General features: G+C 37.3%; 1 protein-coding gene across 1 annotated transcript in view; it reads right to left on the bottom strand.

Moving 5' to 3' along the window:
- The window catches only part of CDC123 (cell division cycle 123), a 57,511-nt gene that overhangs the window by 16,593 nt on the left and 27,148 nt on the right, over nucleotides 1-13,770 (bottom strand). Inside the window, exons 7-10 of the mRNA XM_082449864.1 lie at nucleotides 5,938-5,986; nucleotides 2,858-2,933; nucleotides 1,312-1,434; nucleotides 397-425 (exon numbers count right to left, since the gene is read on the bottom strand). Of these exons, the coding sequence (XP_082305990.1) occupies nucleotides 397-425; nucleotides 1,312-1,434; nucleotides 2,858-2,933; nucleotides 5,938-5,986 (277 nt within the window). The remainder of the gene's footprint in view (nucleotides 1-396; nucleotides 426-1,311; nucleotides 1,435-2,857; nucleotides 2,934-5,937; nucleotides 5,987-13,770) is intronic.

Below are 13,770 nucleotides of genomic sequence, written 5' to 3'. Positions count from 1 at the left end.
TCATCTTCAGTCTAAAGATGCAAGCGACTCAAATCATGCTAAGGGCCTTTCAGGTGACTGAAAATAATAACTGTCTAAATATCCAATGACAAATTCCTGGCCACACCGAAGAGTACAAACTCAACTATTTTAAGTAGACCCAGGCCCCCGACAAAAGGGGAAAGGAGGACACAGGGTGGCCTTAGCCATCTGTTAAATTAATAATCTTTGCATTTGTGATACATAACAACGGAAGATATCATGTCTCCTAGTGTTAAGGATATTTTAAGGGGAGATTCTCGGCCATGGTGAATTTCAAGCACCTTAGCTGATTTGAGAAAATATTTGTTGAGTGGTGAGCCCTTCCATAGAGAATGCCTATGTATTTAAAGCATATCAAATGTCATTTTTACTTACCCTACTGTCTCTATATATATCGAATACAACTGCAAAGGAGAAAAAACTTGAAGTTAGTAACGAACTTCTATTTTCATGATCTACGCCTCCTTTTGAAACTTAAAATGCGTTTTATTATTAGTTACTCAAAAGACTTCCTGCTTCTACATCTCAAAACTTCAAACATAAAACGGTATCCTGCAATGTTTTACTTATATAATTTTGTTTTCCTTTTCTCTATCCTCAGGCGTAATCCCTTCTGTTTAAAAATTCAAACCAAACACCAACACTGTCTCAACTAGTTCACAATTAGAGACAGGTTATCTATATCAGAGAAAGGAACATCAATCACTAACTGCTTGATGGGGAATAAAATGGGTAAAATCTTCAATAGGAAAGCACACTATCTAGCCATGCTTAGGGCATGATTCATCTTTTTTAAAAGTCAAAACCTGCCACAGACCCCAGGCTTGGCAAGCAGAAAAACAGAAACCATAGCAGATATAACTTGACAATGCATGAAAACTGTCTCATACACAGTACTTTCAATTCTTACTTTCAACTCTTAAAAACAACTCACAAATATTTACTTTGTAACTGGTGCTATCTGATCATTCAAATAAAAATCTAGAAAGGTAGATCAGTCAACTAGCTAATTTAGTCCTAATAACAGAAGCATGTGGTTCTCTGTAGATAGACCCTTTGAAATGTATAATAAAATATCTCAAATGACAAGAGAGAGAACCATCTCAGTACTAAAAAGGGACTCTGGTTAAATAAGGTAAAATTAACATGCAAACCCAACAGCAATACCATCATATAATAAAATGCTTAAAATACAGTATTTTGAATCCAGTTTTAAAATATGTACCACCGTGAAATAAGGTTCGGTAACATTACGCATTTCATGTCACTGGGTCAATAAAAAATACTCACAGTCTTCATCTAAGAATTTATACTGTATGTGTTTCTTGAAAAAGTCTTGTATGCATCTGCAAATCTCTTCCTTTTGTTTAGAAATATGATCATAATATTGTGTGTAGTCCCTTTGAGAAATACCTGACAAGAAAATATTTTATATTTCATTATTACACAATATTCTTTTCAAAAACACCAAAATGTGATTTAAACCTCTTTTTGAGGAAACCACTAAAGTAGATCGAATGACTATGGCATCACACATTAGTCAGCATTTTATATAGTTATAAAGCTTATCAGTTGTAAAGGTTCAAATGGCTAGGTGAACCCTAAAATTCCATATTGCCATGCATTCTTACTTTAGAAACAGTAGTTATTTTTACTTAGTACAATGGGAAGAATTCAAAGTCATAAAAATGTTTCTTATGTAAAAAATGAAAGAAGCAATTTAAAACCTACCCACATAGTCAACTGCTTCTTCTTTGATTTTTCCAATGAACTGTCTAAAAATTGGCATTCTTTTCCACTTTCTTTGGGAAAATGTAAAATACCCCTCACCATACGTCTTCCATAATCATACTGCACTTCACGGTCTATTTTCCTTGTTCATACGTGCTATCCTGCCTTCACAAGCCTGATGTTTCAAGCCATGGAAAAGTAAACATTCCTTTCTTCAGAGTGACTTGCTGACATTATTCCAAAAACACTAAAGGGAGTATTGTAAGAACTCCTTTAATCTGCTCTAGACCTAAGAAAAAGTTCTCTGCTCTGAAAGAAGGGCTTCCAACCAATTTCTTAATCACATGCCAATATGACTCCCTTCTTTAACTGTACTTAATACTGCAGTGTTTCTTTCAGGGATATATAACAATATTATACAATAAATTCAAACAACCCCAGTGTATTTCAGGTAAGTTAAACGTCAACAACACATTCAATAAATAAATAGTGTTGATCTGATTCTGTTCAAATCACACTTTTCTTGGTTGAAGATCAATTCTACCTCATGGAAAATGGGCTTAGACAAAATAAGAGCAAATTATCTACAATATTTAGCTTGAATAAATCATAGCAGACAAAATAATAACCTCAGAGGAAAGAAAATGGGTGGCTTTTAAAGCAATGTACTTCTTTGCATATTTTCTCTTGCTAGAATAATAAACAGTGCTTCAATAATAGAAATAAATGTTCAAAAACTGGGCTTTTTACGCTGCTTAAAATAAGCAGTGTATTGCTAGTAATACCTAGGAAAGCCCCAGAGAGAAAGCAGGTAGTATTACACATACCCTGAGAACAGTAAAGGCCACCACTTTCATCTCTGGAATCCAGATTGACGTGATTCATCAACAAGACTATTTTCTGTGGAAACAGAATCTGGCCTCAAGACCCTTGTCAATACAGCATTCCAGAGAGTCAGTGTCAATTGGTTAGAGGTAGCATCTGAGATAAAAACTGATTGTTACCCTTGTCTTAATTACTAAGTAATTTATTTCCATCAAAAGCTTGTCTTCTTTTAACAATTACTTTCAAAGGTTTAAAAAAACAAAAAAACCAAAAACCTCACCAATAAGCTTATTTTCCTTGACAAAACATCGGAACTCAGCACCAGGAATTAATTCACACCATTTTCGAAGAACAAGCTGTAGACAAAGGAAAAAAGGAACACAACTATGTAACAAGAGAATATTTACTAGTCTAATAAACAATTTTATGTTGAGACTATGTCTTAACAATTGCCATTATCGTTTTTTTTTAAAAAAGGCATCATAAAACATTCCTGACATGATATGTAGGGAACAGAGCTGTGATCTATTAGTCTAACAGAATAGGGGAAATTGTATTAAAACTCTTTATGACAAAACGCGCCTTTGTCATTTATTTACCATTTTGGGAGTTCTGACATAACATACAACTCAAAGGATGATATAGTCACATCTTATCATTGTTGGGCCATAAGTTTCCCTAGAATTCATATGTTCCTCACTCCTTTAAGAACATCAAAAAGTAAAATAATTTCCAAGTTATCTACCTTAAGCATCATTCTGTAATACTCTGATAAAATTATTACAGCTTATCACAAAGACTCACTAAAACCCTTTCATGATTTTCCCATTATTTTAAAGTAATACAATTCTACCAATGGCCCAATTCATAAATGGGTCTTATTACTATAACTTATTATTTAATATGTGCAAATTCTCATATTGTTGTAATTTATAAATAGTACAGTTGACAAATGTATGCTTCTGAGTCTGGTTTTAAAATGTTCTTTGGAAAAAACTAGTCCTGTCCTTTTGAAGTATTAATTGTAATCAATGGCTAGAGCCCCCAGCCTCCCGAATCCTGGCATACACCTCTTTGCCCCTCAAGACCTAGGAGATGGGACTTGAATTACTCTAGGCCCAATTCCAGGAATCCCCCCAGTGGGCTCTGTACCTTCCCATGCCACCCAGTTTGTTGTACATAACATTCGAGAGTAAGCCCACACCCCATGTTGTACTAGGATAATCTGACACAAGTCTCTCTTCTAAGGGTGAGGAGCTGGGTCTTATTCATCTTTGCGTTCCCAGCACAGGTATGTAATACCTAGCAGGTGCCTAGGAAATGTTTGTCAAGTGAAACATGGAACGGCAAATATTTAAGATAAGCAGCCACTAAAAATCATGATATAAAAAAAATTTAATGAACTGTGAAAATGCTTATACTATGTCATAAGTGAAAAATAAAGTGGCACATAAAGCATCTTATGGAGAGTGTATATGCGCACAGGTGCGCACGCGCACACACACACACACACACAAATATCTCAAGAAAGGGAAGTTAAAGGTCAAAATGCTAATAATACTGAGGATATCTGGGTGGTAGGATCCTCATATTTTCTCGTATTTTAAAATTTTTGATAGTAGGTTGCTTTCCTTAAAAAAAAAAAAAAAACTGTACTGTTAAAATATGTCTTAGAAATTTGAAGTGCGCTGATTCCAATTTTCATTATTGTGAGCTCTTGGTCAAGCTCTGTATGTGCCACCTTTTTAAAAAGAACCTAATTATTAAATGAAGAATCCCACACTAAAAAATTACACTGTTGTTACCTATTAAAAGCTGATACTGGCAAATATATTTTATGACAGCTACAGTAATTTTTATGTAAGCAACAAATAAATACGTAATTATTGCAAACTGACATTAAGTTTTCGGAAAATTTGCATTATCTATTGAAATAACGTTTTGGACAGGTAATACAAACACTGTACTTGATTTTTTAAAAAAGGTAAAAGGTGAGTCTTCCCCCCAAACAGTCTCTCTGTCCTCCTCCTCACAGGCAACCAGTGCTGACAATTTCTCATACATCTTTCCAGAAGTATTCTATGAATACATGAGCATATAGTAGGTACCGTTTTAAATACACACAGACGCAAGCACACAATACATAGGATTTTGCTTGCCACTTTTTTCATTTTAATTACTCTCACTTTCCTGGGCTTTTAAAACTGGGTTTTAAACCCTATGCACTAACATGATGATGGCATATTCCCCAAAAAGCAATAAAAGAGCAAACTGCCGGTGAAATCAATCTCGGGGATAGATGATGACATTACAACAAACATTACGCCGCAGGGCAAGACTAGGAAAACACTCTTTTTCATTTTTGTGTTTCTAGCACAAATAAGATATAACAGGTGCTTGATAGATGTTTGTTCAGTGAAACAATAGATATGAATGTATTACATACACATGAATAATGTTATAAAAAATGTTTAATGACCTGGGAAAATGCTAATATATTACATACCCCTCACAAATGGTATGTAAAGATCTCAATTACAAGTGCTAAAAGATGGAGGAATTGTTTGGTGGCTTGGTGAAGAGTAAATTACCTGTTCACAGAAGATATGCCAATATATACACTCAACATACTAAGAATTACTTGGTACAGTGAGTCGTGGACAACTTTTGAAAGCATGTGTATATACAAGTGACTGTAAGCAAATAGATGACGAAGAAATTAAACTAACGACAACATCCAAGAACACTGCCCACTTCAGGGGGTGTGTGTGTGTGTGTGTGTGTGTGTGTGTGTGTGTGTGTGTGTGTGTGTGTGTGTGTGTGTGTGTGTGTGTGTGTGTGTTGTGTATACCTTCAAACCAGGAAAATATGGGTTTGCTATTGGGGGGCGGGGGAGGGAGTTGCTATGTTTAAACTCTTATTACTATTTCTAATAAAGTTTTCCGCTGTCCTTTTGTTCTTACTTCTATATGTAATCTGTAAAATGAGAGAACCATAGAAAAAATAAATAAATATGGTAAAATGGTGGTGACTACTTTTCCTTGTAAATCAGGTTAAAAAGCTTAAACAGGTTAAGCTGGATGGTGAGTATGAAGGTGTTTGCTTCATTTCAAAATATGTATAATATTCCATAGTATGTACATACTGTGTATATACTGTATGTGTATGTATATGTACATAATACATGTATTTTATGTGTATATTTCATAAATTTAAAACTTCAATGGCTCTAGGTTCCCAGAGAAATTAGTCCAAAAATTTGATTCATTTCACTTAAGAATAAATAGAAATTCTCAATACATCTTCATCTAGAACTATCAATTTTATTCAAGATTTAAAAAAAAAAAAAAAGATTCTTACCTCATATTCCATACACGGATCTGGGGAATCATCAGTACAATGAATAAACCTTTGAGGGAAAGAAAGGCAATTGAATCTTTATTTTATGGTGTCAGTTTATGCATACACATTACTTATATTTACTTATATTTAAAGTGGGAGTAAGGTTTTACTAAAAGCATCCAGAAACAGGAGACTAATTCAAATTCAATGAACATTTATAAAGCACTGTTAAGTGTCAGGCGTTAGCCTAGGCACCCTGAAATGTTATTTATTTCATTTGTCCTCAAAACAACCATATGAGCTACTATAATCTCCATTTTTCTGTTAAAAAAAAAAGCTAAAACTAAGAAAAGAGCACATTTAGTGACCAAGCAGGAGTATAACGCAAACCAACTCTAGATTCCAAATGAGGGTGAGATGGCACTGTCGTTTTATAATTCTCACCGTGTTCTTCACGGCTGAACCAGAAGTCTAGTTCTCTGCTGACATGAACTCTGCCACCTAAAGCTACAAAAAGTTCATCTAATCCTTCTCCCACATCCCATTTAAAAATAGCTGATAGAAGAATTATTCATTCCTCCATTAAATATATTGCTTCCTCCTCTAAAAATCCTCAGTTTCATGGACAATTTTTCACATCCTTTATTAAACACCCACCTATGCCAAGGGCTGGCGAGGCACTGGAACGCCAAAATGACTGAGAGTCCCTTGTCCTTTAGTCTGGTGAGGAAAGCCTAACAAGTACCCAAAGAATTTCGAAACACTGAAAATAAAAGTACTGTGATGGCACAAAGGAAACACTGATTAGCTCTTCATGTTTGGGGGGAGGGGAGCTGATAGTCAAGAAGGCTTCATTTGACATGAAGAGAAGGGTCTGCGTTTGAGGCAAAGGGAGAGAAGTGACAACTACGCACAGGACTACTGGAGGTCAGTGCTGATGGGTGTGGAGGGAAGAACTGCCAAAAGATGTGGCTGGAGAGAAATTCTGCACAAGAAGGACTATCCAGATCATGAAGGGTCTTGCCTGCCTACGCAGAGAGGTTGTGATTTATTATACAGACAATGGGGGGCTAAAAACGTTTCTAAACATGTGAGGGAGATCATTGCACTTAGGCTTTAGAAATATCACGGGTGGCAATGGTGCTGGAGAGCCTGGGGGAATGGGTGGCAGGTTGGGAGGCTGAGAGCCCAGTTGGAAGGCTCATTGCAACAGCCCCAGGGGGAGATGAGGGGCCAACTAATTCGAAGGCAGAGGAGAGGGAGAGGAGAAGCTCTATATAAAGATATGTAGGAGACAAAGTCAGGGCTACTTGGTGCCTGATTGAAAGCGCAGGATGAGGGAGAAAGAGGCCAGATGACTGGGGTGGCTGCTTGATGACTCACTGGATAGTGATGCAAATACCATTCACTTAGAAGGAAGAGCAGGAGATGTGGGTGAGGAAAACATGGGAGATAACTATGTTTGGGTGTGTAGCGTTGGAGAAATCCTGGGAGAACCACAGAGCATGTCTAGTAAGCAACTGGAAGAAGGAAACTCAAGAGTGGGTGGAGGTGAAAATAATTATCTGGAAGTAATCGTCCTATTGGTATAAGAGCTAACATCAAGGATGGAGACAGAAGCGATCAGTCAGCTCATTCACATAGAATCCTGGGGAATACCAACAATTCAGGAAGAAGCAAAACAGGTGGTCGAGACATTTTGATGAAAAAAATACACAAGCAAAACAAAAAATAGTTTTAAAGAGGTCTTAAGCAATTTACAAGTAGAATTAAATTTGAAAAGCTTTTAAATTTCCCTGAATGTTTGATTAGGTTGGAATTCTCTGCAATCATTTACGATTTATACTACAAACAATAACAACACAAATAAGGTGGCTGGCTAAAATCCTCAGAAAATAAGAACTTTTATTGCCACTAACAGTTGGGCACCAATGGATATAATCTGAATGACAAAGAAAGATACACACAGGGAGCTTTGTTAAAAGGCAGTGGGCTTTCTCCGTATGAGTGAACAGGCACCAAGTGAAGCATGTAAATCTGCTATCTCATTTCATCCCTGCAATAATCCTATGAGAAAGTGCTATTATTATTATCCACATTCATCACACAAAGAAACCTAGGCTCCGAAAGGTGAGAAATGAAGTCAGTGGTGGGAGGGCACTAAACCACGTGTGGAACTCTTGCTCCTCTCAGAGGTGGAGGTTCTAGAGCTGTTATCGCTCTCAGATTTCAGAGAAACCACAAATACCAAATGGATCCAGAGAAATACATATGTCCTGGATCATCTCCTTTAATAGTTCTACATAATATATTCTTCTTTATTTTTTTTCCATTTTTTTACAATTAATTAATTAATTTATTTATTTTTGACTGCATTGGGTCTTCGTTGCTGCGCACGGGCTTTTCTCTAGTTGCGGTGAGCAGGGGCTACTCTTTGTTGCGGTGCATGGGCTTCTCTTGTTGCGGAGCATGGGCTCTAGGCACACGAGCTTCAGTAGTTGTGGCACGCGGGCTCAGTAGTTGTGGCTCGTGGCTCTAGAGCGCAGGCTCAGTAGTTGTAGCGCATGGGCTTAGTTGCTCCGTGGCATGTGGGATCTTCCCGGACCAGGGCTCTAACCCCGGTCCCCTGCATTGGCAGGTGGATTCTTAACCACTGCACCACCAGGGAAGTCCTGTTCTTCTTTAGTGTAAAAGAGTCCCTCACCTTTTTTTTTCTGGTTTAACAGCCTAAATATTTTAAGTAGCAAAAAACACTAATTCATTTATGAATTCTATTATAAAAATTCATTTTATCCTTAAAACATTTTTCCTCAACTCCTTTCTAAATTCTAAATGAAAAGATGAAAAGTGTGTCAAAAATCCAGACAGTGTTATGAGGAATAAAAAATTGTGTGGTAAAAGAATTTTTCACAAGCGAGAAAAGTGTTCACAATACAGTATACTTTTAAATAATAAAAAAGGTCACAAAACTACACAGTACAAGCTCATATTTTAAACATACATGAGAAAACATAATACAATGTTAATTATTGGAATGTTAACAATGACTCTTTCCCAGCAGTGACTGTTCATTTCTTCTGCTGCTTTTCTGCAGTATTTCTAACATTATGTTTATCACATTAAATATATATTACTTTAACTTTTAATTTTGAGGAATTAAAAAACACATAAAAGTACAAAGTGGGGACTTCCCTGGTGGCGCAGTGGTTGAGAATCTGCCTGCCAATGCAGGGGACACGGGTTCGAGCCCTGGTCCGGGAAGATCCCACATGCCGCGGAGCAACTAAGCCCGTGCGCCACAACTACTGAGCCTGCACTCTAGAGCCTGCATGCCACAACTACTGAAGCCCGCGCGCCTAGAGCCCGTGCTCTGCAACAAGAGAAGCCACCCAATGAGAAGCCCACACACCACAACGAGGAGTAGCCCCCGCTCGCCACATCTAGAGAAAGCCCGCACGCAGCAACAAAGACTCAACGCAGCCAAAAAAAAAAGGACAAAGTGTACATATAGTGCTTTTATAATAAGAAACCAAGTTTACTTTAAAAGTTAATATTTTACATTGTGCAATGTATACAAAATATCAAATTATGTTGTACACCTGAAACTAATATATACTGTTAGGCCAATTATACAATTTTTTAAAAAGTTAGGACTTCCCTGGTGGCGGAGTGGTTAAGAATCCACCTGCCGGGCTTCCCTGGTGGCGCAGTGGTTGAGAATCTGCCTGCCGATGCAGGGGACACGGGTTCGAGCCCTGGTCTGGGAAGATCCCACATGCCGCAGAGCGACTGGGCCCGTGAGCCACAATTACTGAGCCTGCGCGTCTGGAGCCTGTGCTCCGCAACAAGAGAGGCCGCGATAGTGAGAGGCCTGCGCACCGCGATGAAGAATGGCCCCCACTTGCCGCAACTGGAGAAAGCCCTCACACAGAAACGAAGACCCAACACAGCCATAAATAAATAAATAAATAAATAAATAAAATATTTTTTAAAAATACTTTAAAAAAAAAAAAAAAAAGAATCCACCTGCCAAGGCAGGGGACACAGGTTCGAGCCCTGGTCCGGGAAGATCCCACATGACGCGGATCAACTAAGCCTGTGCGCCACAACTACTGAGCCTGCGCTTCAGAGCCCGCGAGCCACAACTACTGAAGCCCACGCGCCTAGAGCCCGTGCTCCGCAACAAGAGAAGCCACCGCAATGAGAAGCCCGCGCATCGCAATGAAAAGTAGCCCCCACTCGCCACAACGAGAGAAAGCCTGCAAAGAAGACCCAATGCAGCCAAAAATAAATTAAAAACAAAAAAGTTAATATTTTAGCTTTCAACTAACCAGTAATTCTTATCATGATAAAACTGAACTGCCTATCTTTTTTTTAAAATTTAAATGTATCTAAAATATACAAGGGAGGGCTTCCCTGGTGGCGCAGTGGTTAAGAATCCGCCTGCCAGTGCAGGGGACTCGGGTTTGAGCTCCGGTCCGGGAAGATCCCACATGCCGCAGAGCAAGTAAGTCCGTGTGCCACAACTACTGAGCTACTGAGCCTGTGCTCTAGAGCCCACAAGCCACAACTACTGAGCCCCTGTGCCACAACTACTGAAGCCCACACACCTAGAGCCCGTGCTCCGCAAGAAGAGAAGCCACCGCAATGAGAAGCCTGCACACCGCAACAAGGAGTAGCCCCAGCTCACCACAACCAGAGAAAAGCCCGCGCCCAGCAACAAAGACCCAACACAGCCAAAAATAAAATAAATCAAACAAATAAATTAAATTAAAAAAAAAAATATATATATATATATACAAGGGAGATGGGAGGAGAGAAATGACAAAGGAATTCGAATAAACAAACACTTCCAAAACACAGGTCTTCATTATCTAAATTTTTTAATGCTTCTATATTCCTACAAATATTGATTTCAACCCTTGGTTAATCCTCATTTGCTACTTTAAAATAGGTATACATTTTAATACACATTTGCATTCTACCATCCCATAACATTATTTTTTAAGTGGTGATTGGTTTAACATTTAACGTTAGTTAAAAACCTTGACTAGTTTCAGAAGGTAGATGTGAGAACATATGTGCTACATGAGATTACTGTACAAGGCTTTTTCTTATTAAGATGATTAATCAGATGGCCAAGTACAGCCTCTGAAAGGAGAGGAAAGTGCAGAGCCATCTAATTAAGACTGAATGTGAAGGTCAACAACATTTTTAGGAGCTCAGCTGAAATACTGCAAAAAACATTGTGTATGAATATTTAAATTACATTTATATTCTGGAGGAAGTAGGTTTAAAAAGCAAAAATGTGTTAAGATATTTAGAGTATTAACAACACTTGAATGCTTACAAATCCTTATATAAATTAACGGTTCAAAAATTCCAGGTTACATCAAAAAAGGAAAAAGAAAGAAATCCTTAAATAAAGACTTCTTACCACACTGAAAATACTACTAGAAACAATACTAGCAGAAAATATGAGTATCCTAACAGAAATTATAAAATATCTTCAGTCATATCAAATATAAAAATGTTTGTATTATTCCCTTAACTGACTGAACCAAGAACACAGATGATCCAAACGCTTGCATCTGCAAATGGAGGAAAAAAAGCTGATTCTCTCATTTCCAAAAATAACACTTTCTTAACTGCTAAAAGAAAGCAGGACCTCAGAGAGGTAACAGCAAGTCACTGATCAAGGAAAGCAATTTACAGAGAAAGAATACTGAATTGTTAAGTCTACTTTAGCTTTTGTTTCTATGAACACATAATTTAAAAGCCATGGTAAGAACTAGTATAAATTCTCAAATCCCAACGCAGCATATAATATAAAATTATAATACATGTTATAATTTATGAGCCAAAGCAAGAAATATGTCACAATACCTGACACTTCTCCTGTGTTAACGAATGCATTTAAATAACACTTGGAAAATTTGCCTGAGTTATGAAATAATATGAAATCATTTGCGATCACCTTGGAATTTGGGCAACTGTTAGAGAATTCCTCAAGTTATAACCCGAAATTAGTCTAGGTCCAGATTGATAAGTGTCCCATACAGGTGAGAAACAATACAGGCATCTGCACTGTTCTATATCCACCTCCACCCTCCAGGACCCAGGCCCTTCCCAGCAGAGGTAGGACTAGACGAAATAATATTCCTGTTGAGAAACCTGCTGACAGTTTTACTGCTGTTTCTTTCCACAAAATTTGCCTTTGCTCTCTGGTTGTTTTTAAGAACTCCTTTTGTCTCTGGTGTTCTGCAGTTATACTATGATATGTTTTCTATTGGGACACTCGTGTTTATTGAATATGAATTTGTGTTTTTTTATTCATTCTTGAATATTCCCAACTACTTTTTCTTTAAATATGCCTCTCCCTCCTCATTTTCTCTATTCTTCCCTCCTAGAGCTTCTATTCTACATGTTAAACATTCTCATTTTATCCAATATGTCTCTTAATTCCATAATTGCAATTCATTAATTCTCTATGCTGCATTTTGGGTAGTTTTATCTCATTCAAATAACTATCTTCTCCAACTATGCCTTATTTACATAGGTAAATGCATTTTTAATTTTAATAAGCACGTTTTCCATTTCTAGAACTTTTGTTTGCTTCTTTTTTCCTAGTAACTTGTTCTACAAGTTGCTTTTTCAAGAGTTTAATCAATTAAAAGTCTTCCATTTCATTATCTTTTAGACTTCTGTTATTTCAAATGCATACAGTTCTACTCCTCTTGCCCACTGTCTGATCTTCAAGCAAGATGTGCTGCTTCCTTGCGTGTTCTGTCAGTTTTCTTGTGAGTGCTTATTTGGTGGGGCCTATTTTTTCTATGGGGCTCCCATGAGGCCCGGGTTGTGGAATTCTTTCCAGAGTACTTTGTATATGCATCTTTCAGGTGCCTCAGGGTAAAACCAGTCCAGGAGTGATATTTATGTTAATTTCTTAATTTGGGAGTTCTCAAACCATGCAAATGATTTGAATTTTGTACTCCAAGTTCATTGCACGATACAGCCTGAGGTTTTAACTTTTTAAAATTAAAAACCCAAAGCCCAAGCAGTTTCAAGTCCTGTTTCCTTATCTCTGTGCCAATGGATGGACTTTTTTCTTTTTTACTGAAGGTGCAAAAGTCTCTTTCCTAAAGCCTCACTTTATTTTGGCTTAAGGCTTGGGCTCCTAACCGTATAAAGGCATTAAAACTTATGTCCTTTATCAGTTCTGACAATCACCCCTAAAGGCTTATCTACCTAACCCTCTGGTTCTCAATTCTCTTTACATTTCTTGCATTGGGTTTGCCTTTTGTTTCTTGTGAATTCAACTACATATTTAAATTTCTGTGTTATAGTTCATATTTTACCTAGCATGTCTAGATATCTGTAACGAAAGATTTTTCAAATTTTCTTAGTCTGCCACTTAGCTAAAGCCAAACATTAATGATCAGTTTCTTCTAGTTCTTTTATAATTACAAATAGGAACATTTTGAATTTCATTTGAAGATCTCTGCCATCTTGAACAGTCTAGCTATAATTAGTACTTAAGAGCCATTTTCATGTACACATATAAGCATATTGGTTTTCTTTTAAATCCCACTTCTGAAATTTTCTCCTGGGTTAGTAAGTATTTTATACTAATTTGGAAGATTTCTTTGACTGAAATTTTCAACAAGGTACCAAGAGAAAGCAGTATTAAATCAAAGTCATTGACTGACAGTCTACGTAGAATATATTGGATTATAAACTCCTAATTCTTGGCAGATAATTACAGTTCCTCCAGCTAGCCATTAAAACTTCAAAATAGGGCTTCCCTGGTGGCGCAGTGGTTGAGAATCCGCCTGCCAATGCAGGCGAACC

Source organism: Balaenoptera physalus (genome assembly GCF_965194825.1).
Source record: "Balaenoptera physalus genome assembly, chromosome: 2".
In the NCBI taxonomy this organism is placed as follows: domain Eukaryota; kingdom Metazoa; phylum Chordata; class Mammalia; order Artiodactyla; family Balaenopteridae; genus Balaenoptera; species Balaenoptera physalus.
Note: the sequence above shows the minus strand (reverse complement) of the source record. Positions and strands in the feature narration are given on the sequence as shown.